The sequence below is a fragment of the Anoplopoma fimbria genome, chromosome 20 (assembly GCF_027596085.1).
Source record: "Anoplopoma fimbria isolate UVic2021 breed Golden Eagle Sablefish chromosome 20, Afim_UVic_2022, whole genome shotgun sequence".
In the NCBI taxonomy this organism is placed as follows: domain Eukaryota; kingdom Metazoa; phylum Chordata; class Actinopteri; order Perciformes; family Anoplopomatidae; genus Anoplopoma; species Anoplopoma fimbria.
The window spans coordinates 24137728-24165230 of record NC_072468.1 but is presented as its reverse complement, the minus strand read 5'-3'; the positions used below and the strand labels follow the sequence as shown (position 1 = coordinate 24165230).

Here is a 27503-nt window from a genome sequence, read left to right as displayed (position 1 = left end):
ACAGGGATGAGTTGGGGTTGTGTTGTCTCTGAATGAGTTTCATCTATTCTGAGTAAATCAAGTGTCATCACTTCAATGAACAGAAGCTCAATGTTGATCATTTAAGAAGCCCTTTAAAAGTAGAAATACCAATCATGCATTTAAAGTTTCTTTAAATGATTATAGAAATAGTTTGACATTTTGGGTTAGATGATTTGGATGAGAATATTGGTGTTACTCTTCCGTCTGTCCTATAAATAGAGTATGAAAACACAGAAAGCAGCAGTATAGCTTAGCTTAGCATAAAGACTGGAAACAGGGGGGAACAGCTAGCCTGGCTCAGTCCAAAAGTAAGAAAATCTGCATTCCAACATCTAAAGTTATGAGCTGGACTATTAAATAAGTAAACCAAGAACCTTCAGACATAACCCAAGTTGATGCATGCCTTGGTGGTATTGATCTTCTAGGTCAATACCACAAGGTGTATATAAAGCAGCATATTTTACAAGTTGCTTGTGTGTTTTGTCCATTAAATGTGAATCCTGCAACATTCTTTGAAACTAAAGCTCCGAAAGAGTTGTAGTGGAGTAGATAGTACGATATCTGACTTGCATTGGAGTAGAAGTATAACATAAAAATATAGAAGTTAGTACCTCAAACGAATGCATATATTAACAGAATAGCCAGTACTCCTGTAGTTCACTAATGTCCTCTTTTATCACCATACTTCATTGTCCTGCACTTTTCAATTCCCGTTCTAACTACCAATCCATCTGTGGAAACAATTAAAAGATTAAACCACTTTATATTCTAATGAAGCCTTTTGTGACCCGTCTTCCTCTAATTCCTCCAGCTGTGTCCTGTCGCCAGCTGGACGGGACGCAGGCCGACATCGGCGAATGTCTGAAATTCGCCAAGGCCATGCCCGCCATCACTCAGCGCTGTCAGCTCCCCTGCCAGGATGACTGCCAGCTGACCAACTGGTCCAAGTTCTCGTCGTGCACGGCTGACTGTGTGGGGGTCCGCACCAGAAAGAGGGCATTGATAGGTGAGAACAGAGAGAGACTCAGCACAAACAACGGAGTGTTGTTCTTAAACCCCCTTCTCAGACAGCCTTATTTGCACTGTGGCTGTAGCGTCGGCGAGGTACCGGACAGTTTAGGGGGTTAATGTTGGTGGGCAGCGCTCCAAGAGACGAGCTAAACACAAGGTCATAAATCTCTTCAGGTACTTCTTGCCTGCGAAATGCTCCAGAGGGATTAAAGCAACAAATCTAAAATAACTCCTCAGCCTTTGTTATCCATCAGGTGGTCCCTAGACAGTTTCCCCTGTGCATCACAGCCATAACAGCAAAATGACATGAAATAAGATCTGCGATGCATTAAGGTATCTCTGCTAGAGGTTACGGGGGTGGGAAGTCGACTTTAAACTGTGAGAAAGTGGATTAGAAAAGCTTTTGTTTCCCCCTAATGTGAAATCTTTTGATCAATTCACCCAAGTATAAAGGAGCAGAGAGGACGTGTAATGCATTTAAACACTTTCTGAAGAGGTCGTTTTAAAAGTTTTAATGTATATCAGGATCTTTGCTTAGTCAAAAACAATACCTTCACATCCATGACATCAAGGATAGTGGGTAGGAAATATAGATCATTATAATGAGCAAAATGTACATTATTCTGCTGCCTGTTGGCCACTTTGACCTTTACAGAAACATTAGAGGATGCTACACTGCAGTTTGCTGCCATTAGATGCAATTAGCAACAACCAGCTGTGGTCCCAAAACAGGACTTACTTCCTTAATGCAAAAAGAAAAATGATTTACATTCAAACCTACAGCTTGCTTGAGACACTGGCACCTGCAGGTAAATATGCTGTAGGCAGTTAGATAGTAAGTCACACGAAAGATATATCTACTCATTTGCATGCGAAACAACTCCTGTTGTCACAAGAAAACAAATGTGCCTATTGATTTATGGTTAACAACATTAACGACATGTCTGAAGTTAAAAAGAACAAATGTTTCAGTGAAAGAGCACTCTGCTCGCCAGAGTAATCTATCATCATGAGTCATCAAGACTTTTTTTTTTTCTGTGAGCACACTATCTCTGACTACCCCAAAGGGCTTTAAAGTTGCCTTAAATATGATGACACTCGTCAGCCACATCAGCCTAACAAGAGACAGAAATCCACCAACACCAGCAGAGTCACCTCTCCCAAAGCTCTTCTACTCATCTTTGTCCATCTTTTGGCCTTCAGGGAGGAGCAAGAAGAAAGACAAGTGCAAGAACACGCAAATGTACCCTTTGAGCGAGACCCAGTACTGTCCCTGTGACAAGTACAACGCCCAGCCAGTGGGGAACTGGTCAGACTGCATCCTGCCCGAGGGAGGCAGAGTGGAGAGCCTCCTGGGGATGAAGGTCCAGGGGGACATCAAGGAGTGTGGACAGGGCTACCGCTACCAGGCCATGGTGTGCTACGACCAGGACAACAGGCTGGTGGAGACCTTACGCTGCAACAGTCATGGTGAGAACCAATATTTGTGTGTGTGTGTGTGTGTGTGTGTGTGTGTGTGTGTGTGTGTGTGTGTGGTGTGTGTGTGTGTGTGTGTGTGTGTGTGTGTGTGTGTGTGTGTGTGTGTGTGTGTGTGTGTGCACTGCAGGGGTTTAATCACAGAGTTTGTTGCTTTGTTAAAGGGTTGATTCAACCCAAGTTACAAGAACAGTAGAAATTTCAAGTCATGAGGATAGTTTTCATTTGTTCAGGTGTAGGGACTTCTAAGACAGCTGCATCTCCAAGGTGCATGGCTCTCAACAGGGTCATCCAAGGTCACAAGCACAAACTCGTGTGACAATCTGACAATTAAGTTGTATTTGCTACAAGTGTTGCTCGATATTTTTAGACCTCTTTAGACTTTTTCCCTTCCAAAACACGTAGCTCTGATAATTCAATTTGTTTATGTTTTGACATGTCTTCTTCTGAGCTTCCACACCAACACCATGGAGGTTGATGGATTTCTGTTTGTGTTTCTCACCGCATTGAGTAATTAAACACCAGAATATTATGTTTAAAACTCTTGATACATTCATGCACACTATATTTGGAAAAAGTCCATCAATAGTATAAATGGTTTATGATGTAATTTTGGTGCTTAAAACTGAAGTTTGACTCTTTGTGTCTTGATTTGTGGATTCACCGCTTCATCAAAAAAACGCTCAAGTACACACAATAAAGATTTTTGGAAGGATTAATGAACAGAAGAACATGGATTATGACTTTTGTAATCTTTCCTTGACATATTCAGTTGATAAGAACCCATTCAGACATTTCACATCTTATGACTTTGATTCTCAAGGAACTGCCGCACTAACTTTGTTTGCAGTAAACCCACACAGCACAAGCACAGGGTCCAAAATTACCACCAGACAGTCGCAAAATGGGAGTAAATTTAGTCTTTAGAGTCAATTATGAAGACCACCCGCCACTCTGGTATTAATATATCTTACAGTTTCTTACACACACTGGAGAGAGCTGATGGTTTGCTGTCTCTTCAATCCAGTGGTGTACTGGCCATCTGGTATGCCGGGACAAATCCCAGCGGGACGTTGCATCAGTGTGGCGTTGGGTCCCGTCTGTCATTCGGGACGGGGCTTACTGGCCAATCACAACCAACCAAATCAAACTTGTGCTTACACCATGTATGTTGAAGGCTCAGTCGGAGTCTACTCCGTCGCTACTGTTGCGGCTGTTAAACTGGATAAATTGTTTTAGAGCATCACAACCCCCGTGAAATGACTCGTTTCACAAGCAGGAGGCCAGACTTCATAGCAGGAGACAAGAAGGAGGAAAAACAGCTTTGTGAGGGAACTGTCTGAAGAACACTGAACAGGCTACTGCAGAATCAAAACATCGTATTACTCTCAACTTATGACTGTTACTTATTTTTACTTGTTATTGTTAATTCCTCTATAAATGTTATATTCTAAAATGCACTTAAGGTGAATACCACTGAATTTATCAAAATAAACATGTTACACTTCAGTGTTGAAACTGTTTAAATATATCTCAGTATACAGTAAGTGCTACTACTGTTATTACTATTGTGCATTACTATAGTATTGATTAAGAATAGCGTATGAGACCAAGATGACATGCTAAATAATAGTAATGGGAAATTCAAATTGGGGAAAAAAAGCAATGCATTGTTTTGCAGGTTTCTTTTTTTATCTACCATCCTCCTTGGCTGGAAAACCAACCAGTTAAATTTCAAACTAGCACACGCAGATTTCAAGAGGTGAGAGGCAGCTTGAATGAAGAAATCAACTTCTTGATTATGTCAATGTGATGAACAAAAGGTCATTTAGAGAGTCAAAATGCTGGTCCTCACTGAGGAAAGGTGAGTCCGTGTCACTCTCCATAGTGTTAGTAAGCCAAGCTACTATGCTACTAAGTTTGCCTTTCAAAGAGCCATGCACTCTGACAAACCTCCACTCCCTAACCCCACATTTGGTGGATGCGTGCAGTTTGTGGCTGAAAGATGGTGTTTATTAATTGATTGAAACTTAGCTGTGATAAGTTTTCATTGGAACTTCTTTTTAATGAAGAAACAGTCCCAATGAAAGGTGGATTATCCAGAGTATCAGAGACCCTGCTTTTGGAAGGAGCTGTTGCTTGTTCGATAAATGAGACCAAGGCTGCATAAATGGCTACGTGAGGTTAGAGGTCAGTGAAAAAATGTCACAGTATGGGTCAACTAACAACTTAAATTTGGCCTTTGGGCCCTGATGATGCAAGCAGCTCTGACAGAAATCTGCATCAAAGCACAGAAGCACTAATCTTGAGGCGTAGTATGTTCCATTGTTTTCCCTTTCTTGCCACAACTTCTTGGTTTTCCAGGTGAGAAATATACTGTAGCACATTAGGAACGCTGCAGATGCAAGAAGAACTTTTTGTTCTGTTGAATATTAATCTGAAGTGATGGATATTGTTCGTGCGCATGTGAAAAAGCCCCTCGTATGGAGGCTAGCAACTCATTTCGAATACCGAATTTCACGTTAGGAGGCCTGTTTTCTGGCACACTCCTGTCAGAATCATTTGTCTCCTCGTTGTAGGGTCTTATCTTGGATCCAAAATACTTCAAGCAAAGAATCCTGGCTCAGAAACTCGTTGTGAAATTGCTGTGAAATAGAATGCGGGAGATGTTCAAATGAATACATCAGTGTTGTGCATATATAAACATGGTTTTAGTCTCCTTGTGTGAGTCACAGATCCAGATATGCATCAGTTAATCTGGGTGTGGGTGTGACAAGGGCATGTCGTAAGGATGGGGTTGTGCGTGTGTTTGTGTGTTTTCTGTGTATTTTTACACCTATGTGATGTGCATCCACACATTCATCTTCAAGCATCAATGGGCTCAGACAAAAGATATGTTCCTTGAGGTGCACAGAAAAACAAAAACACTTTCATGAGGCTCGGCGTTAGCGCGTGTGAGTCTCAAAGATATCATTAAATCTCTCTTTTATCCCTCTCATTCGGTCGCTCTTCTCCTCCTTTCTCTCTGCCACTCCCTCCTTTCGTTTTCTGTGCCATTCTCTCCGCATCTGAGCCATCATCACTTTCAATCTCGATAGAGGAGGAGACACGGTCTTTCCTCGACTCTGCCGCTGACACAATGCTCTCGGCTATGATGTCGATCAGGCGAGCTGTGCCGTCGTTATCTCTGTATTCCACAGATTTCAACAGAAAAAAAAAAAAAAAAAGGGGGGATTATCATTAAAAGTACACGTTGATCCAAGCTTTGTGGCAAAAGCTCACTTTTCAGACTCCCTGGTTCTATTACGCTGTGTGCTGTTCTCTCCAGTTCCCAGCAAATGAGCCATCTTATTCAGAATTTGATCATTTTGAACTACAGAGAACAGCATACCGAAAAGGATATTGGAAATATGTTTAAATATATATATATTTTTATCATATAAATGATCAAAGTGTAGCTTGCTTGCAGATAGAGTTACAATATCACAGGAAGTGAGTAACATTTGCGGTGTAACGGTACACAAAAACACACAAGGATACATGTTATTTTAATTATCATGAACAGACTGTAGTGCAAATGTCCAAGACGGAGGTAACATTTTGCCCACTTTCCACTTTGGTGTACTATTTCCATTATAAAAATAAGGGACATTTCAAACACCTATGTATTATGATGTACGGACACTGAACAAACACTTTCCCAAAAGGCAACACAATATAAAACTGCAATGCATCTCTTGTGCAATTAAACTGAAAATACAAGATGAATAGACCAATAAAATGTGTGCATGAGGAGGAGGGTTTCACTTTATTCCACCATGGCGATATTTAAACATTCAAAGCACCTGCCAGTTATTATACCAGTGAGGCAATGCCTTTGATGTGTTTCCTTTCATATATAACTGAGAAATGCCGACACACTGTCCTTATCTTATACTAAACTCTCTCTCTCTCTCTCTCTCTCTCTCTCTGTTGCTTGTTGTAGCTGATCCAGGAACCCTCCTAATGGGTCTTCCAGTTCTGCCGTTTAATTTGCCTTCGTCATAGTGTGACTGACTCGCACGCCAATCTGCTAGTTGTGCTAACCTCAGCATATGTTGCTAATGGCGTACAGCTCAAAGTGTCCGAGCAGAACTTGCTTGTGTGCTGCTAAATGTGCTGCTAAATGCCTGTAATGTAATAATGTAATGCTTAAGTTCCACCTCATGTGCATCAGTCTACATACCGGGTATTCTGCGTGTGGCTGAATGTGGGAGGCTTGACCCCCCCGGAACATGTGGAAGTTACACAAACCATTAGAGCCCTAAGTAACATCCAAATCACAAATTCCTGATTCTATTAGTTCCCAGCTGCAGTCAGGAACAAGAAAGATCCAATTAATGGGTTGTCATGTTCAATTTATTCAAGGCCAAGTGGAGACCGGAACGGGAGAGACAAGCCACTGACCTACCAGCTCAGGCCAGAGACTGAAATCATCTTCTCTCACCTCTGTAATTATGCTCTAAATCGACACCATAGGGGAGTTTTCAATCCCAACTCTACACAAAAACTACCTACTACCATCAACACTGTGCAAGGTCATGGTGTAGTCAGTGAACAAAATCTTGGTAACAAGTCCCCTGCTGTGTCCTATATATATGTGACATTACTCATATAGTTCCTATATTTATGACGATAAGTGACCCGTGATGCTCCGACCTTTACCATGACTTAATATCACAGGACGGCTCAGGGGGCCTCGGCCTCGTCTTAGCAGGATGTGGTAAAGGAGAAGGGAATGCAGCATCTCTGGGGAGCCGTGGAGGGTAAAGCTTAAGGGCAAGCATCTCGCTGAGCACCTGCGAACTTGAACAGTACCGCGGAGAACAGATTTGTTGGTGCATGGCGACCCTTATTGAGCATTACAACATTGTAGGATGTTTGTGAAGGTTTGAGGACTAATCTCAGTGTCTGTTATGGTTAGTTAGGATCATCAAAGGGTCCTTCAGGCCTGTGGCGGAGCACCCAGGGATTAGACTGTCCCTGTTGGCTTGGGGAGGATTGTGTCACAGGGGGTGTAACAGGTCAAAAATCAGGTTGTGATGTTGGATGGTTCCTGGAGCCAAATTGTTTGTGTGAAGCTTCTCGGGGCCACACACACCCATAGAGCGGACAGAATCTGGTTTCAGAGGCCAACGCTAATGGTGGCTCGATCTACCATCAGGGTGTCCTCGTTGGGCATGCTAGTGGATCCTTGCAGGTGAAAAATATGTTGGGAAAAGTCCCATTACAAATATCAATCCAGCAGAGTATAACATCACAAGCATTTTCTATTGGTTCTGCATTGTAAAAGTATATTTTCCTCTTGTGATCGTTGAGAGAAAACATTTCTTAGTCATTTTACACAAACATTATTCTCACTGTAGCATTATAGTACACAAATAAACATTTTACAGGTAACATTAAATATTAAGTTAAATAAATTGACAGTGAGAAGCACATTTTAAACACTGTAAAACAAGATAAGCCTTCATAGATACCCAGAGGGGGAAACTAAGGAAGTGTCTCACTTAGACAAGCCATGTGTGAAGAATAACACAATTTTACTCATCTCATTTAGCTAAACAGCTTCTATAGAACTGAGAACTCTGGAAAATAATTGCGTTACAAAAATGTCTGGGATGAAGGCCAGAGATTCCCAGAAAGTTATGGAGCTTCAGGGAATTCAGCTAATGGATGACTGTGCAGGTGATCAATCTTCTGCATTTTTATATATATATATTTTTACATACATTTACACATCCATGCACTGCTCCCTACACTTAATAACAGACTTATTTGTATACTCATACTCGTGTATATATATTCTTTGTTTTTCATATTCTATGGTACATTTTCATATTTCTATTCCTGACTTTGTCTTATACTGTTGCACTATGTTTATTGTCATGCACCAATCACCAAGCCTAATTCCTTGTATGTGCAAATATACAATTTCTGATTTTGATTAGCCATTTTTTATGTGGTTGTCTTCTATTTCTGCATCAAAATATCACTTACAGATATTTTCAACATGCTAGGAATAGCAGTGGGCTCCTGCATGTGCAAATAGAAAATAACAACCTCATTAACAGATTAAGCAATTTTTTTTTTTTTATACGGTTGCTTATGTTCTAAGCACATTGCTGACATACTTTGGCTGTTGTTAGAAAGCTGGTCTACTTCCAGAGGTATTTGAGTGCATATCCTAATTATCACTGGGAGCTTCAAGAGTTGGCTGGGCAGTGAGATTGTTAACGTTTCAGGTGAAGTTGAGCCGTCAGCAGTTCCAACAGCTTGGGGAATTACAGCTGCAGGAGTGCCAGGTTACAAGTTGACTTCTATTGGCAAAAAAGAAGTGATCTCCTACCTGGACTCAACCCAAGACCTCCGTGAGAGCCTGGCACGACACCTAACGGGTTTATATCAGCCGAACTACAAGTGAACCCCGCAGGCTGGAGGCGATGCAGCGTTCGCACTGTGAGACCAGCTGAAGTGGCGGCGTCAGTGATTCAGAGTGACACGTCTTGACTCTAGGCCTAACGGTGGGAGGTCAAAGGCGCTGAGGCTTATTGCAGAGGTCACGCTGAAGTCAGCAAGGTGTTGATGTAGAGATGCTGATCTGGACTCAGGGGCAACCGAGTGTAAGGAGGTCAGGCCGAAGTGTATGCGTGCACACATGTGTATGGATGTGATCATTATGTCACTGTGAGTTTAGTTGGTGCTACGGGGACTCTAGTCCTGACTGGATTAAATAGATTTTTTTTTTTTTAAATCATATTAGCTCTTAGGAATGGTGCTGCTCAGCTTTGGGTCAGCATGGTTTGGGGCAGTAAGATCACCCTTCAACTGTCGTCTTCAGCTGAGCCAAGTTTTATCCCTGCTTTTAAGCTCCGATCATCCTTCTGCCATAAGTGTTTCTGAGCGAGAGGTTTCCACCTTTGGCAGCAGCGTTCTGTGGCTGTGCTGAGAGACGGTAACAGAAAAGAAAAACTATAGGACTTATTGGGGGTGAGACTGTTTTAATTGTAAGAGGACTCAGATTTGTACGATTTTGGTTGCCAGATTTATTTGGATCGTCTCATCAGAATCAGAATCAGCTTTATTGGTCATGTATGCGTACACATACATGGAATTTGACTCCGGTTACTTACGCTCACTAATACACAGAAACAGACAAATAAACAAGAAAAATCAAGGAGGTCCAAGAAGGAAAAAAGGATAAACATTAACTATTATGTACACAGAAATATAAAAATGCAAAAGTATATATATATATAAACATAAAAACACAAAAAACAACGACAATGAAGTGTAGATAAAAGTGCAAATATGCAGAGTGCAAGGCTGCTTGAATAAATATGTAAACAATTTGATTTTAAAGTCACCGGGTTATTGCACATGGATTTGTACCATACAGAGGATCATGCACACATTGTCCTGACTAACAAACCCCTCACTCCTCCAGATCAATGCTAAGGTTGTATTTAGACTAACGTTTGTTTCACTGCATCAACAAAAACTAAACAAAAGTCCCTGTTGATATCAAATCAACCACTGTAGGTAATCAGGGTCATCCGACAAAAACACTTCATCTTTTGCAGCAGCATAGAGTTCATATTCATGATGGATAAGTTTGCACCATAGACGATATTATTCCGCTGTTTACCTGGAACTCATCAAGGCTGTAAAAACAAAAGCTGTATGATCCTGTCTCATTCTATTATTAGCTGTTGTGCAGTGTTTTGGCATCTGATGAGCCTAGAAAATGTGCGGGTGTGTTACTCAAACTTGACTTTCTGAATTCCATTTTATCTTCTCAACAGTACCGTTAGCAGCGCACCCACAACAACACAAAAAAATGTCTTTTTTTGTTGTTGTCTGAATGTATTTTGTTTTAATGCATCGCTATATTTGGTCCGAACATGGCCTGATGACATGATCTGGCTTTGAGAATGGGACATCACTTGTTCAAATCAGTTGCAGGGACAAACTTTTTAAAAAGAGGAATATGAGCAACTACCACTCTATGTTATCCAGCAGAGCTCAGCGGCCAGCAGCAGACAGGTGTTGTTGCCCAGCAGCTCAGTGTGAAGCATGATGGTGCTACAGGAGAACATATGTGCTCAGCAAGACTGTTCCACAGGTTACAAAAAAGAAAGTGTGAAAAATGACTCACCATATACATTGACAGAAATTGATTTGTAACTAACCCTCAGTGGGATTTCTCTGAAACGTGGGAAGTGTGTTGTCAGCGAACCCGTCAGTCAGTGTAGCACCACATGTCTCCCACTAAAGAGAGCCAAGCAGTCTGCAGGAGGCCACATCAGAACGAGGAAGTGGTTAGACACTCCACTTTCCCGGCTCATTCACCTCATTGATTTGCTTAATCAAAGGCTAAACTGATTTACAGGCCAGTGCCAAGCAGGCCTCAGAAATAAATTAGGTTCCGTCTACTAAACAGACTTCTGCCTAGTAATAGAAAATCTTTGGGAAAATCATGTTGTTACAGACACAGCCAAAAGTTCATAGTAGTCATATCTTTTCAACATATCTAACTGAACCTTGGCCTCTGTGTGTGCTGGCGCGATCAGAGGCAAGAGATGGTGAAAGAGCCAGAAAAACACAAGTAACAAGCAGAGGGAGATCCTTAAAATCAGCCCCGTTGACGGTGTCATGACCCCGTGAGCCGAGGGAAAATAGATTGAAATAATGAAGCTTACTGCCAGGCCCTAGCACTCCTTTAGTAGACTCTTTAGACTTTTATTTATAACAACCCCATGTAATAGTGCCTTTGAATGTGGACCCTGTTTTCATTCCACTGGGCTAAAAATCAATAAGTGCATCTAGATTATTTTGTGAGGTATCGGTTAATAGTTTGCTCGTGCAGTTGGGTATTTTTCCCCATCTAGCATTTACAGAGTTCTTGAACTTTAATGCTTGTTTGTTAGATGGAAAAAGAAAAAAACGAACGTTTGGGAATTAGGATAAATGTAGTTTCATATTAGATAATGAAAACAAACGTCTTCTAAGAGACCTTCTAAGTACCGGCCAAGGCCATTTCTCTCCTCGGCAGTCATTCCTGAACCTGGAGGCTGAGAGGCTTCTGTTGGGAAACACAGAGAACAAAGGTTTTACTTCAAAGCTCATTTTCTTATGAATCAATTTTCTGGAGAATGAATTTCCCCTTTGAAATAATTAATAGGAGACTACAGTATGCTGTCTAGTCATTCATTGAAGCAGACTGAAAAGAAGCAAATCATAATTTTGTCTTTCAGTTCATGCACTTTACTGGAAAACAAAGGCATTTTTTTCTGCAATAAAAAAGAAAATGTCGTACATTTGAAAGTTAAATGCATCAATATGGTGCACAGGAAATAAAGAGGCTAGATCTATGAAGAACTTTATGCTCTAGTAAGCAATCTAATCATAAATATATTGGTTGTAAAGACAAGAAAGGTGATGACATGGCAAAAAAAATAAATGGAAAACGAGATGGGGTCCTTGTTTCAAGTCTGGTCGGCTGGGTTACCACTGACACACTGAGGACATTTCGCCAAAAACGTCAGTCATGCTGGATGCAGGAGGCACCGCCCCTCCCTACAGGTGGAGAGAGGGCACAGCGAAGTCCATGACCCTGTGAAACGGCGAGATTCAAGCATGGGGTGCTGTGAAACTCTTTCACCCTGGGGCCTTTCCAAGCCGACCTCGAGCTGGTTGCAACAAAATATTTCCGTTCCATTATGAAACAGTGTCGTAGCTACCTTTACTGTAGGTAATTCATGGTAAACACCAGATTAGTGGCAAAAAAATATAGAACCGTGCAAGTTTTCCTTTCGTTTCCAGCAGCAAAAAAGCTTTAGCACATCCAGCGTTGTGACTTTTGTGACACTTTCCAGATCACAGTCATAAAACCAAATGTGTTTGACTTCTGCAAAACACCTCTGTTTTGTTCTTCCTTTCAGGATACATTGAGGAGGCGTGCATCATCCCCTGTCCCTCGGACTGTAAACTCAGCGAATGGTCCAACTGGTCGCGCTGCAGCAAGTCCTGCGGCAGCGGGGTCAAAGTTCGCTCCAAATGGCTTCGAGAGAAACCTTACAACGGCGGCCGGCCGTGTCCCAAACTGGACCACATCAACCAGGTACAGACGCAGAAAGTGAAACTCAATCTGAGTTTTGAAGTCTGAATTGGTGGCTGAGCAGGAGAATGAGAGAACAAAAGATATTCTTGAATATTTAGTAACTGTGCTGCAATGTTTTTATACTTATTACAAGTGTGAAACACGTTATATGTATTCAACACTGGAGAGAGAGGGCGAGGGAGGACATTCTGAATGAATAATACAGTAAGCTGGAGTCTGCAGAGCTCTCCTTTACCTTCCTCTCATTATCGCTGCACTTTTGCTGAGCAAAAAGCAATGGGTGCTATGAATGGATCCCGTCAGCCATGTTAATGCACCAACATGTGCCAGTTGACTCCTTAAGGTTTCCATGATTTGCAAAAATGAAATGTTTTCCCGACCCGTGAGTATCAGCAGATGCAGATTAAGGTTGCGTTGATCTACGCCTAGTGGTGTGTGTGCATATATGTGTGTGTGTGTGTGTTTCTGTGAAGTTCACACAGGTATTTATGCCAGAGGCTTTTCTGATTATGTCCTCTCGAATGTTGCATTAATCACAGGTTCTGCACTATATGAACAGTTGGCATGTGCTCATTAATCCGTCTGTCTCCTTTTAATCCGCCCCAATGCTCTCTGGATATGACTCACTGCTACAGGCCCAGGTAAGAGCTGCTTTCCTCATCTATTTGTAAATGTAGTCGCAGATGTTAAGTGTCACCGATGTCAGTGGGTCACTGACAGATAGACGTAAACAGTCACAATATCCTATAACTATCAGATTGGAGTTTTATTTATGCAGACATTTCTCAGAGGCAGAGCTGCACTGGGGGGAAAAAATAATCATGTTGGCTGAGTTAAAACTCAGAGCGGAGCCAAAGAATCACTGAGTATTAAGCAGAACTGGACAACTTACAGAGAGCTAAGAGGATATATTTATAGAAATGTATATTTCCTTTTTTTCCTTTCATGAGTAGGATGATGATAATCACGAGTTTGGCTCGACCTGGAAATAAACCCACCAATCTGCTCCCTTTGACTTGCTGCTATATCTCCTTAAAAATCACATCAAGTATACATTCAGCGCATTAATAAGGTTATTCTGTCCTGAGGTGTATGAGGTGGTGCCGTGTCAGAGCGATTGTAATCAGTATGTGTGGGTGGCCGAGCCGTGGAGCGTCTGGAAAGTCAGCAACGTGGACTTAAAAGAGAACTGTGGCGAAGGCGTCCAGACCAGAAAAGTCAGGTATCTATCAAGCCGTCTGTCCTTTACGTCCGTTATGTACATTAGTAAGACCATAAAGACGAAGGAGGTGTATGTTAGTGCTGCAGCTATTGGCCAATTAGTTGATTAGTCAGTAAATTGAAAAGTGATCAATACTAATTCTGATAATAAATTGCTTTTTTTAATTTAATTTCAAGCAGAAATTTCAAATGTGCAGATGTGCTGCTTTTCTTAAACTGGGATTGGGTTTTTGACTTCATCAAACAAGACAAGCAACATGAAGACATCACCCGAGGCTTTCTGAACATCAGATGGACTCTTTCAAGCTTTAATTCTTTTTATTAATTATAAAATCATTTGTAGATTGATCCAGAGCAGATGCAGGCTGTCAGACCTCTACTACAGCTGACACGTTCTTATTTGTATTTAAATTAATATGAATGACTTGAGTAAAGTGATTTGGAAAAAATGTTTTGGGAGAAAAATAAAATGCAAAGGATCTGTGCAAATCTGTCTAACATGGTTCAGCTGAAAGTCAACAACCGACTCGCTGCCAAATCCTTTTGGGTGGAACTCAAACTTTTGGATTTATGTTGTGCACATGCCGAGACATACACTGTAATTAGACTTATACGACTGTAATTAGATGTTTTCTGAGGCGTAGAGATCCAAACATCTCGGTCCTGTGAAAACACTGGATTAGAAACACACACACGTGCATATAATAAGACACAGGGACATCACAGGATATCAACATCCATGGCCCTTGTAATGATCAAGTGTAATGGCTTTAGCTGATGCAAAATCACAGTGAGTTAAAACTCTTAATGACCCCAGTTCAGTCTCTGCTCTTTAGAGCAGGTGACATTATCAGTGGGAATAGCGACAGTCTCCTCTCCCATTTATCTGGAGGATAAAAAGCTGCAATTAGGAAGAAAGAAATCAAAAAATATGTCTGAGGCATTTGAGGAAAGCCAGGATTCAGTTAAGAATAAAAGAAAATACATGCATCATAATAGTTACTATGTGTGTTGTATCTATTTATGTGTTGTTAGAATATTTAGCTGCTTTTACTTGATTAAAAATATAAAATAAAAGTGACAATAAGGTCCAATTAACTTCCAGGTGTTTAATAAACTACTTTGTGTTCTGCCTAATGCTGTCAGTGTTTACATTGAACCTCTTGAGCCAGTAAAGTTGTGTTGCTGTAAACAAATACAACAGTTTTTTGGTAAAATTGACCTCAATTAGCCTGAGGGACACATATGTCGTGAAATACTTCATGTACTCGCCAACTCCGTGTCCATGTTAAACACAATATCTGACTCTTTTGTTCTCTAGAATGAGGTCAAATTCATTGTTTCCCTCATCGATCCCACAGGTGCATGCTCAACACTATAGACGGGCCGTCAGAGTCCGTGGAGGACTACCTGTGTGACCCCGAGGAGATGCCCCTGGGGGCCAGGGAGAGCCGGCTGCCCTGTCCCGAAGACTGCGTCCTCAACGACTGGGGCCCCTGGAGCCGCTGCAGCCTGGTGAGAGCCCAACGCAGATCAGAAAAGCAGCCGCTCAGCTGTCTGGCAGAGATATGGGACAGACTTCTGTTGAGCCCTCTGAGATTTATCTTGATATCTTTTTCGTGTCAGAAATAATTTCTCTGAGGCTGAAGGAATTCAAAGCGTAGCCGCACTGTATCATTGTGAGCAGCGTGAGAATTGTTTGTCAACAGGTTATTTCTCGTCCACCAGGGTGGAATAAAAGAGATATGAACAGGGGAGCATGAAAAATGGCTTTTATATCACCTATATTACACTGTACTCACTGAGCATTCAGCAGGGAAGGAAGATGATTTATGATAAAGAGTCAGAACTCCCGAGCAGGTTTCCAAATTTACATTTTTGTGATACACACACACACACCCCAGCTCTCTACATCAGCAGTGATGTAGGGGCAAACATAAAAGCTGTCTGAAATATTACCCCTGGCTTGTGATCGTCCACAAACAGTGAAAAGTAATTAGATGAATTTTCAGAAAAAGCTTGATTTATGATCAGATTATTCAGCCAGAGACTTGATGCTTCAAGGAATTTAGTTCATAAATGTTCATTTTAGCCTAAAGGTTGATGGAAAAATGAGAAGAACATGAGTATTTTTCTGCCTCTTAATCATGACCTCTTCACACTCACAGTAAAATGTGAAGACTTTGCAAATTGGGTTTTTGTAAATAGACACTGCTCACTGATTTAATCGCGTCATCACAGCACACACCTTCAGGCTTCAGGATGTTTGCAATCGTCGCTCTTGCTTTCACAAAAACCTTGCGAGGTGTCAGAACATCTTGTTCAGAACCGACGCCCCCGACACCTCTGATTCGTGGTAAAAGAAAAAAAAAAAAAAAAGAAGCTATTTCAACTGCTCTGGTTCTCACCTGCTGTTCTCACAGCAGCGCCATGGCCATTGTTAATCACACCCCATTCTTACCCGAAGTGCTTGACACCGACTTCCCACAATTCCAATCTCTTACTGGAGTCTGAGGTGGCGTCAGCGGGGCCTCTCACATGTTTTATTCATCGTGCCAGCGTTGGAGATATTCAAAAAAGGCCGTCATTTTCTCCCAGAACTCTCTTCCTTGCGAGTAATGACCGTGTAGAATCTGGTGGTTTACCATTCCAGCAGAGTATCTGTTTCAGCCCTCCTGTCATTTCCTGCTGGAAAAGAATCAAACTCCACATTCTGGGAATGCCAAGAGAGAGAGGAGGGGGAGGGGTGGGGGGGATCTTTACTTAATTATTTTTAGAAACACAACCATAAAACATCGCTCCAGGGGGACAAAGCCTGTTCAGACTCTGGGAGGATGTTTTGACGTAAATCTAATGAATTGTTGCCCAAATAAACTGGGAAATAATCCAGAAGTGGGCAAATTAGTAGTAGCTCCAATTTAGGGACATGTCTGTATTCAGTTCTTATCTCCCTCTGCCATATGGTCTATGGTCTCTTTTTCAGCCGTGTACCAGAACCAACAGTCGGGTTCGGACGGCGTACCCCCTCCGGTTGCCCAGTCAGGGGAGGGACTGTCCAGACACGACCGACAAGGAGCCCTGCAGCCTGAACCTCAACTGTTTCAACTACTTCTACAACATCACAGGTAAAGGACATGTAAATTGACGTCTTTATAAAGTTGCAGTGGGCAGAGATCCCTGCTCTCTGTAATGTCATGCAGTGAACAACACTACTTGTATTTTGAATGGAGCTGGTTATTGGGCTGCTGCCATGGTTGTGTCAGGAGGAATCTTTGTCAACTTTAACCAAATCACCAACATGAAATCAGGCTGTCTGAGGCTTAAAAACTCAGTCACTGTAAACACAGACTCCATTTCAGAAAGATGGTTATTAAGCCACTGTTGCAGGGAGGAGACAGGGCTCCAAAGAAAGGCCAAAATGGGGGCTTAAATGGGAAATTGTCTTGTTTTTTAATGAATACAGATAATAATTAATGCATATATATTCATATTTTCTGTGGAAGTTCTGCACTTGATGGTTCTACATATGTACATGCAGTTTCTTATTTTTGTTTTGCTACTATTACTATTTTTCTGTTATTAGTTATCTTTTGATGATGTTGTTTGTAGGTGTAATTTCTATAGAGGTTCTGCACATGATGAGTTTTTATATGTATATACATGCATTTACTGTTGGTAATGTGTAAATCAATTGGACACTTATCTGAATTGTTGCAAGAACAGAATATGATATATTCATACACTTTGAGGATTTTATGATGATCCGTATCAGCTGGTTGGTAATCACCAGGCTGCATTTTAACAGAGATTACACCCATAAAAAGCTCAGGGCTGAAACACGTCTGTTTGATTCTGCTGCTGTGCATTATTAAAAGTATTACATACATATTTGCTAGTGCTGACAGCTTTCATTTGCTCATCTGCTTTTAACAGCAAGAGGAGCAATCGATGAATCTGTTTTATATTTTCAAAATCTCTCTTACTTTTGTCTCTTGGGGTGAAGATGATTGCGATTATCAAACCTTTTTTTGTGTAATGATGATGTAACGTCAATGGAGCTCCTTTGAGTTTTTCTAACAGCTGCTCTTTGCAAAGCTCTTCTTTGATCACAGGCTAATATGTCGTTGGTCCGTTGTATTTCAGTGTAGCGCCGCTTTTCAAGTGAAGTGTGAATGGGCAGACATTCTGTTTTGCTGTAATTCCCTGTAGTTACAAAAGCCTTGACAATGCCAAGTACAAGTAAAACGTTAGACTGTTGACCTCTTTGTGGGGTTTTTTTCTACTGAGTACTTGATTGATTTTTTGGCCATTTATTGGCAGCGGTATCAAGATGTGAACATAGACGTTTCATCACCTTTTACATTTATATGGCCGTTTCTTATGGATTTATTTAACATTTTAGTTCTTTTGGAGTTGTGTTTCTGGCCGCCTGGTGAATGTAAGTCCAATATTCGCTCTCTTTTTAACTCTGTTTTTGGTCTCCACCAGCTCCTGAGGGAAATATCAAGCTCTTTAGCTGCTAAATGCTCCACAATATTCACCAGCTAGTCACTCACTGTGTCTACTGTTTGGTGCTGTGCATGTAGTGTACAGTGGGTTTTTACAGCCTTTTTCTCTGAAAACAGCTGCCTGCTGCTCTGAGAAATGATGCCATTAGAGCGGTGAGAGTGAACCAAAACAGTAAAGTTACGAACCAGATAGCTGAACAATAAACAGAGACATAAAGCTCTGTAAAGCTGAGGGGAGCTGCAGATTCCAGCTTTAATTCTCTGTAGCTTCATACCAAGTGACAGTCGAAAAGTAATATAGCAATAAAGATTTTAGCTGCATTAAACCGAAAGCACGGTGGTGTAGTGGTTAGCACTGTCGCCTCACAGCAAGAGGGGCCCGGGCCCGCTAGACAACCTTCTGTGTAGAGTTTGCATGTTCTCCCCGTGTCAGCGTGGGTTCTCCCACAGTCCAAAGACATGCAGCTAAGGCTCATTGAAGACTCTAAATTGCCCGTAGGTGTGGATGTGAGTGTGATTGGTTGTCTGTCTGTATATGTCAGCCCTGCGACAGGCTGGCGACCTGTCCAGGGTGAACCCTGCCTTCGCCCATTGACAGCTGGGATCGGCTCCAGCACCCCTGCGACCCTTAACTGGATAAGCAGGTTACGGAAAATGAATGAATGAATGAATAAACCGAAAGATTTCCCCCAAAAAATGTTTGAGCTGGCAGCTTTCCCGGGCTCCTCTCTGATCTGCGGGACACCACACCTAAATATAACATGTCACAGAGACCACTCTTTTCATATTTCATCCAGAAAACTGTAGAAAAACTATTTTAATAGAAGTGAAAAAAAGGGAGAGATTGGCAGCGTTCCTATTTTTCATTTGTATTTGTAGTGTTGCCTCCATATCTGCTGCCCCACATTCTCTACCAGCCCACCCTCCTCCTCCTCCTCTGTCTTCCCTTTGTGTTGTGACACCGGGAGACGTGACATATAATCCCTACTGCTGGGTTCACAGCAGCACACAGGCATCCCAGGGTATATGTACATAAAATATACGAGCAGAGATTATTATTGGTGTAAGCACTCTTTTTTTTTTTCTTTTTCTTCTGTGTTGAGGCTGAGACCGTCCTCGATGCTCCTTCCTTCACTTTTCCTCCTTTTATTGCTCTCTCTCTCTCTCTCTCAGTCTCTTACTGTTGCTCTTTCTTGTTGCAATCTCCCTATTTTCAGTCCCCAGAGTGCCACAAAGCTCCTCGGCAGAACGACACACAATTCCCTGAGTCGAGCTTGCAAACGAGCTCGCTGCAGCTAAAAACAGCGACTCATCTTTGTCAGCGGATGGCGTGCTTCATGAGTGATACCTCAGCCCCCCTGTTGTTGTGGAGTGGGGTTTTTTTTTGTGCTGCACGGTGTGGTTTTAAAGTCACCCAAAGTCTGGATTAATATGTTGTCTTTCCACTTCACAGAAATAATTAGTTTGAAGGGCCCGTGGTACAGCCTCTTACTGCTCTGGATCTTTCTACTGAGGGTTATTAGGGGAAAACTTGTATTGACGTTGCTTTTAAATCCCGGGTGTTTAACTCAAAGTTGACCGCCTGGCCAAACAGCTCGCTTACGATGCTGACATGAAAGGATACCGATGGCAGCCAGATTTATTGGATTTAAGTGAGCTGTTATAAACCTTCAATGACCTCTTCACTGACAAAGTAATCTTCTCTTATCAACGGTGATCTTCGTCAGCCAAAAGCTATCAAGAGTCCGACTCCAAACACATACCAAATCGCACCCACACACACACACACACACACACACACACACACACACACACACACACACACACACACACACACACACTGATTATTTAAAGATATTTGGGTGTTGCATGAGTCTTCGGGGCAGAAGGGAAGGAAGGCAGACGGAGTGTGTCATGCAACAAAGGCAATGAGCTGATGTCAAAGTTTCCGTATGGGAAGCACAAGGCATTTCGCAATTCTGCTGAGTCATCTGGGAGCCCATAGTGGTTAATATATATGCATAGCATGCCCATACTAAAAGATCTATCCTCAGTGCACTGAAGGCGGAAGAGTTTTAGTTTATGTCAGCAACATAGCTGGTTAATTAATTTGATATTGCTGCGCTTTGTCAAAACACCATATCAAAGATCTACACATTAATTCATATTTTTATATATCTATTTCGCCAAGCCTTTCTTTCATAACAGCGCTTATGTGCCCTCCACATAACCCCAAAACTATCCTTCAGATGATCTTTCATGTACTTAATCACTTTTCTGTATATACATTTTTATTCATTTATTTAATTACTGTTGTTGCTCTGTACAAACATGTTATTCTGTTAATATTTTTATTATTTTATCTTTTATCTTTTTATTTTTCAAATGTACAGCACTTTGAGTTACATAGTCTGTATGAAATGAGCTATATAATAAGATTATTATTAAATTATTATTATTATTATTATTATTATTATTATTATTATATATATCCTAGTACTTTTGCCTCCTAGAAGCCACTTTATATCTGCCTATAAAAAACCATGAGCTAAACAACTTTCAGAGCAACATGAGGAGACAAGATGCAACATTGCATTTCAGTGTGTTCAGCCTTAAAAAGCGGAGACACACCGTGGTTGATTCTGACTGTCTGGGATTTATTCATCCTGAGGTGTAAAGAATTTGTGACAGCTGAGGCATTTGAAACCTTTTGAACAGCGTCTCCTTGTGTTTTGTCCCGCCACATCATCCTGCTTCAACTGAGAGAAAAAAACAACATCAACAACATCCAACCACAGAAGCAGCAGAAACGCTGGTGAAATGCTGCTTCCTTGTGACTTGAATTAATGCTCCTCTCCTTTTTGCTTCCTGCTCCCGTTTAAATCATGACTCCCTCTCACCTGCTTTCCTTTTTCTGCTTGCGCCCCGGGTGGTAAAATCAACAGCAGCCACCTGGTAAATATTAGCAATATGTGGTAGAGTGGTGTGCTCTGCTGACAGGTAACAGTCATCATGGTAGGTTCATTGTCTGTTTGTATTTCAGCCTGGCCCCTACAGGCCTCTGCAGTGTTGTTTATCCAGCACTCTGATGCTCTTATATTGCCAGTTTTATGAACGCCAACAGCCCAAAAGAAATGTAAATGTGAATATGTTGTGTTTCTCCTCAGACTGGAGCACATGTCAGCTGAGTCCTAACGCCGTGTGTGGGAGCGGCATCAAGACCCGGATGCTCGACTGTGTTCGCAGCGACGGCAAATCAGTCGATATCAAGTTCTGTGAGGAGGTGAGACGTGCAAAGAAATGTAAAAAAATCCTCAAGTTTCTCCTTTTTTTCCTTTACTGTACTTCTCCTTTTGTTTTTCGGGCCAGTCCTGTTTTTATTTGACACACTCATTTTACTTAATGACTTAATCACATCACTCATTACAATATATTAGCGTACCCTTCCAGTACTATTAGGCCCACAGCAACATGAAATATTCAGAAGTATTCCCATGCAGAGATTGTTGTCGGTGCTTCGGGCTGAGCGTTTCATTCATCCGTAATGTGTCTCGGCTTGCTGTAATTGTAGCCGGCGGGCTGTGGCAGCGCCGTCCCCTCAGCTATTTAACCCCTGGCCCACTTCATCATCCGGCTCATTCATAAAAACACATTGTGTCAGAACGGCTTTCACAGCAGCCTCGATAGTCCAGCCTCGCTGGCCCGATGCTGCCGAGCACAGTCTTTTTTCCACGCCAGAACAAAGACTTCTGGGAATTCTAGTGCTGAGAGGTCAAGCTGCTGTCTGGCCGTCAATGATTGAGTCGGCTGTGAAGCAGGCGGTTTGATGGTGTGTCATGATTTAACCTCTTCACTTCCTACATGTGCTGCAGCTGAATTTGGAGAAGAAGTGGCAGATGAACATCTCCTGCGTGGTCGAGTGTCCCGTCAACTGTCAGATGTCGGAGTGGTCGCCGTGGTCAGGCTGTTCGCAGACGTGCGGACTAGATGGTAAGAAGATCTGCTCAAATTGTACAAAATGCTGTTGACATTTATCTGACATTTGAGCAATTTCCAGTGAGATCAATGTACTGACAAGAGAGAAGAAACAAATCTGTAACCTTATACTAGCAAGACACCGTCTCTAAACACTTGCATGATCCTACTATAATCACAACACTAATATGTATTTTTACTACACTTTTCATGCGCAATAATTACATGAAAGCATACATACAAGCTCAGGGACAAATAACAATCCATATTTAAATTAAAGCTAGTCTATTAATGCAGAGTTAACCAGGCTGTGAGATGAGTCCAATCTGAGTCCTTATAATAACAGGTAGTGTGCAATGAGATGATCTTAACAGACTTAAAGGTGCGCTGTGAGGACGAACAAAAGTTATGTTTAGATTCAGTTTCAACTCCTCGTGTGAATCATTGAGGTCAAACAAACGTAAAACATTTGCAAAGTGGATGTGTTGAACATTTTACATCCTGTATTGTTTGTACTAGTGCCAGTGATCGTTCAGAACGGGCCAATCCGGTATTGCTGCATGCAGCTTTCTCAAGAACCGCTCATACAAAAAACGCCCCAATCGACACAATGCTTCCTTTGGTCCTGAGCAATACGCCTGCCATGACATAACTGCATGCCTTACTAATGCTAAAGTATGCATGTCATTAGGATAATATGTCCCGTCGAGCTCAGTATCGACTCTGCGCTACCTTTGATCCTCAGCTTTACACTCGCCCAGTGTGAAGTCGATCGGATGAACGGCTTTGTGAAAATCACAGGACAGACATGTAGACAAATACTCCTTTAATTAATGTTTACGATCTTGTGGTCTTCCTCTCTTCTGCCTTTGTTTGCTGACACCTGTAGGTCAGTGGAATAGTGTGAAACCAAAGGCAGGGTTGTGTATCGCGTCACCAACTTGTGTGTGCATATAGAGACCCGCTTATAAATAAACAGCTCCACAGCAATACTACTATTTACCTTCAAAGCCACATACGGGAAAAGATGGTAAACTGTTTGTTAAAGCAGTTCTCAGAACAAATTTCATCTCCTCACTGTATCTTTAAATACATCATTATACTAGATTTGATGTTTCTTGCACATTTTTGGTGCATGAGAGAACGTCTGAGAAACAGGTTTGACTTTTTGATGACAGTCCCCTGGCTGCTTGTAACATGAAAGAATCAAATACAGAATATGCAACAGGGTCGACTTTATTATGCTCTGCACCAGAAGATAGTGTTTGTATTAGGGAGCCCCAAGTTGTAAATGCACACATGTCTGAATGTTAAGCAGGAAGCTGCAAGAAAAAAACAAAACAGGAAGGTATAGGTCTCAAGGAGCCTGCAAACATGAAGCTTTTTAAACCCATGTTCACAGACTGTACGTTTGTCCCATGATGGTTCGTGAGAAGCTTATTGCATCAACATTTTTCCGTGCATGTGCGTGACTCCACAACAAAGTGCTAAAGCATGGTTTTGTGTATGTGTGAGTAAAAACATGCACACTCAGCAAAACATACTTGCTTGGATAACTTCAAAAGTCCCATCTCATACACTTCCTGCTCCCTCTGGAGTCATTTGGCCAGAAAGAAAACTCACAAAAGCAGAAGAGAGGAAGTGTTTATTTAAGGTTCTTCCCAAATGACCGGCGAAAATGTGTTCTCCTGTTGCCTGGTTGTCGTTCCCGGCAGTTCACACAATTGATTCTGTCCCATTACATCTTCCTGCTCCTCAGGGTTGAGGGGAGCGCTTTGAAGAAGAGCCGCTACAGCAGTAGTTGCTAAATCTTAAGGAATAAGATAAAAGTTTTAGTAAGGCTGAAGGAGCACGAGGGGGACCCTATTTGATGTGTTTTTGTGTGAGTATGTGTGTGTGGGATGTTCTCTTGTTGGAATAGGATACGAGGTTGTACAGTTTGTGTGAATGTGTGGGAAGGCTGATTTGTGTTTTTTGTGTTGAAAGGCGGCATAGGTTGGCAAAGGTGTATTCTGAGGTGAGCAGAAAGTTGGCTATGCAGCGTAAAAAACGAGAGTGGGATATGCAACAGATCGAGGGTTCTGAGGTTTGAGAGTGGGCGGTTTAACAGGAAGGTTGCATTTTAGAATGTGTGTGTGTGTGTGTTTGTGTGTGTGTGTGTGCAGGGTTTCTGTGTTGAGTTTTCCAAAGTAATTCATAGCTTCAATCCTGCATTTAAATCAAACGGTCTCCGAGGTGTTAGCTGCTGTAATGTTCACGATTGATTTAAAGAGAGGTTGCTGATCGATGTGGAAGAAAAAAAACATTTTACTCAAGTAGACCAAGAACCTATCAAGACGGCGGAGAAAAAGTGCAGTATGGCCAGCTTATTAGAAAACGCCCGCTTCTGTTAAGTGAACCGCTCCTTTTGCACAGCAACATTAATTTAATGCCTTCAAAACAAACACATGCATTTAAAAGGGAGCCGTTTAACAGAGGGAGGGGATGATTGTTGTGTGGTAAACCACAGTGGTCACTACACTGCCAGCACTGACTGCATTTAGTTTATCGTGCAGAAACCAGCCACTTTACAATCTGTGTAATTGTATTATTTAAATAAAATAGAATCCAACCTCTAAAAGCCTAGCAGAACAAGAAAGAAATCACTAAACAAACTCAAGCTTCAATACAAGGACAGAGAATTAGTCAGAGTGGACCTTGTTGTTGCTGTTTTTCCTGGCCTTAGTGGTACCTAATTTTATCTATCTAAATCCACATTTTTTTATTGAACTCTTTTAGTTTACAAATAATTAGAAAGTGCAACAATGGCGAAAGAAATCTGTGGCATTTAGAGTGCTGCAGGATTTAGTCATAAAACCAGGAAATGAGTTAGCATTTCCGCAACTCGGGTCTCCTCGTCTTGAAGGCAATAAGATAATTGAATGGGTTTTTTTGTTAGAAGCCTGAAATAAGGTCTGTGGTTAACACAAGCTTAAGAGCCTATAACGTTCTAAGACTATACATCAGAAATACATCAGTCAGCACCTCACCAAGTCTTAAAACAGGATGTTGCTTAAAAGCTGCTAAATGAGACTAATAAAGGTCATAAAAAGAACACTAGTCTGCCTCTAGTTTTATCTACATGAAGTCATGTGACCGTGGTGTAGTTTGTTTACAGCCTAACGTTACCTTTTTTACTTCTGCTGTTTGTAGTCTTTAAAAATCATAAAAGTGGAGATCATTGGTAAAGATTTTCTTGCTGAACAAAACATGCAAGTATCATGAACATTTGTTTGCTATGGAGCTTATTTTCTGCAATAATTAAAAAATCCAATGGAAAAATGACATCGGAAATATCAAAAATATGTCAGCCCTGCAGCACTCTATTGTCTGAGAATGGCACAAACCTTCAAATGAAACTGAAGAGGACAATTTTACAAATATCAAAGGGAAAATCAAGGTTGATGTCACTTCCTGTGTGTTTTCTCCAGGTAAGATGTGGCGGCGGCGCTCAGTGGTCCAGGCCTCTCAGGGCGACGGCCGGCCCTGCCCCTCTCAGCTGGAGCAGTGGAAGCCCTGCCCCGTCAGACCCTGCTACCGCTGGCAGTACAGCGCCTGGTCCGAGTGCCGGGTGGAGGTACATCAATAAATCATAACATTATACCATAATCCAGGGGGCTTTAAATATTAATGATCGTATCGACCTCTGTCAGCTACAAAAAAATGCAGCTTTGACAGTTCCCTGGCTCAGCTGAGATCAATGCACACACCAGTTTGAGCCAAAAGTGGATTTCGGAAGAAAGAAATCTCGACACATGGAATAAAATAATGTAGTCTTTAGTATTGATGAGCAGCCCCATCAAATCCCTACGCATACAGTTATTTTGTGAGATGGACAGTAAAAATCAATCTAATTCACTTTTAATGCTAATACATTACTGTAAACCGATACCTTTGCCAAGAAATTTGGCAGCTTTCACACCTCAATTTGAATTGTGTGCCACCAGGTCAGATTATTAAAGCGGTCTGCTGCATTGCTTCATGACATAAAACAAAACTTTGCAAGTGTGGGTGTAGATTTAATGGGACTACAGAGAGACATGTGACCTGCTATAATTCATTTAGGTCATTTGTTCCACTCAATTCACTCAGAGATTTGTTAATGTGAAGCAGTGAACACAAACCCTTGTGATACCCTCAAATCTGGTTTATATCCAGTCTTTTTGTTTATGAACTGAATTAAATTTAGGCAAGACAGATGTTAGATGAGCATCTATGTGCAGATGTTAACTACATGTGAGTGAGTCATTTTTGCTTTGATTAAACTCCTGTCTGTTCAGAAATATTACGTTTATTAAATGAAAAAGTGTCCTTGGTTGTGCTCCAATATTAATTAAACTGAATTTACAGAATATTCTCAAATAATCTCTCTTTATCTATATCATATCCATGGTGATTGGTTTGAGTTGATAATGGAAATCAATAAGCGGTAGTGCCTTTTAGTGTTATTAAATGTCAGGGTTGACATGTCCATCAGTCGCAGATTTAAGGAGCTTAAAAGGATCATCAATGTTTTATAAACTTGATTTATATATGCAATTTGTAAAAGGTAGCACACAAAAAAAGCCTGAATATATTTATTCATATTAAAACTAATTATTTATCCTCCACTCTTTGTTGTAATTTGGATATTAAAAGTAATCTTTTTATCAATAGTGGTCACAATAATAGGAATTTGAGTTATCAATTAAAATGCCTGCAGCCATAGCTATAATCATCCAGCACTAAGCTGTCAGAAAGTAGCTGTAGGTTCATGTGACTCCCCTCTCTCACCATGGCAACTCATCATCCTCATTCTTCTTCTTCTTCTTCTTCGGTGGTCTTCCTGTCCTGTCAGAGCGTGGTGTGTGGAAACGGCGTTCGCTACAGAAACATGTCCTGCTTTGTGTCGGACGGCTCCGGCGACGTTGAAAGCTTGGTGGACGAGGAGCTGTGCAGCAGCCTGGAGCTGGCCATCAACGGGGACAAGCAGATCAGCCTGAAAGAGGCCTGCACCCTACCCTGTCCAGGTAACAGAAGAAGCTTTGTGAGCATAGTAGGGATGCCATTTGTTTAGATATGGATTGTATCAGATTTGTACCCAGTATACA

At 41.5% G+C, this 27503-nt stretch overlaps 1 protein-coding gene across 1 annotated transcript in view; it reads left to right on the top strand.

Moving 5' to 3' along the window:
- LOC129109367 (thrombospondin type-1 domain-containing protein 7A) overlaps nt 1–27503 on the top strand; it is a 142760-nt gene that overhangs the window by 95407 nt on the left and 19850 nt on the right. Inside the window, exons 12-22 of the mRNA XM_054621404.1 lie at nt 833–1027; nt 2236–2502; nt 12492–12670; nt 13306–13311; nt 13759–13892; nt 15253–15406; nt 16875–17016; nt 21567–21682; nt 22272–22389; nt 25845–25990; nt 27251–27422. Of these exons, the coding sequence (XP_054477379.1) occupies nt 833–1027; nt 2236–2502; nt 12492–12670; nt 13306–13311; nt 13759–13892; nt 15253–15406; nt 16875–17016; nt 21567–21682; nt 22272–22389; nt 25845–25990; nt 27251–27422 (1629 nt within the window). The remainder of the gene's footprint in view (nt 1–832; nt 1028–2235; nt 2503–12491; nt 12671–13305; nt 13312–13758; nt 13893–15252; nt 15407–16874; nt 17017–21566; nt 21683–22271; nt 22390–25844; nt 25991–27250; nt 27423–27503) is intronic.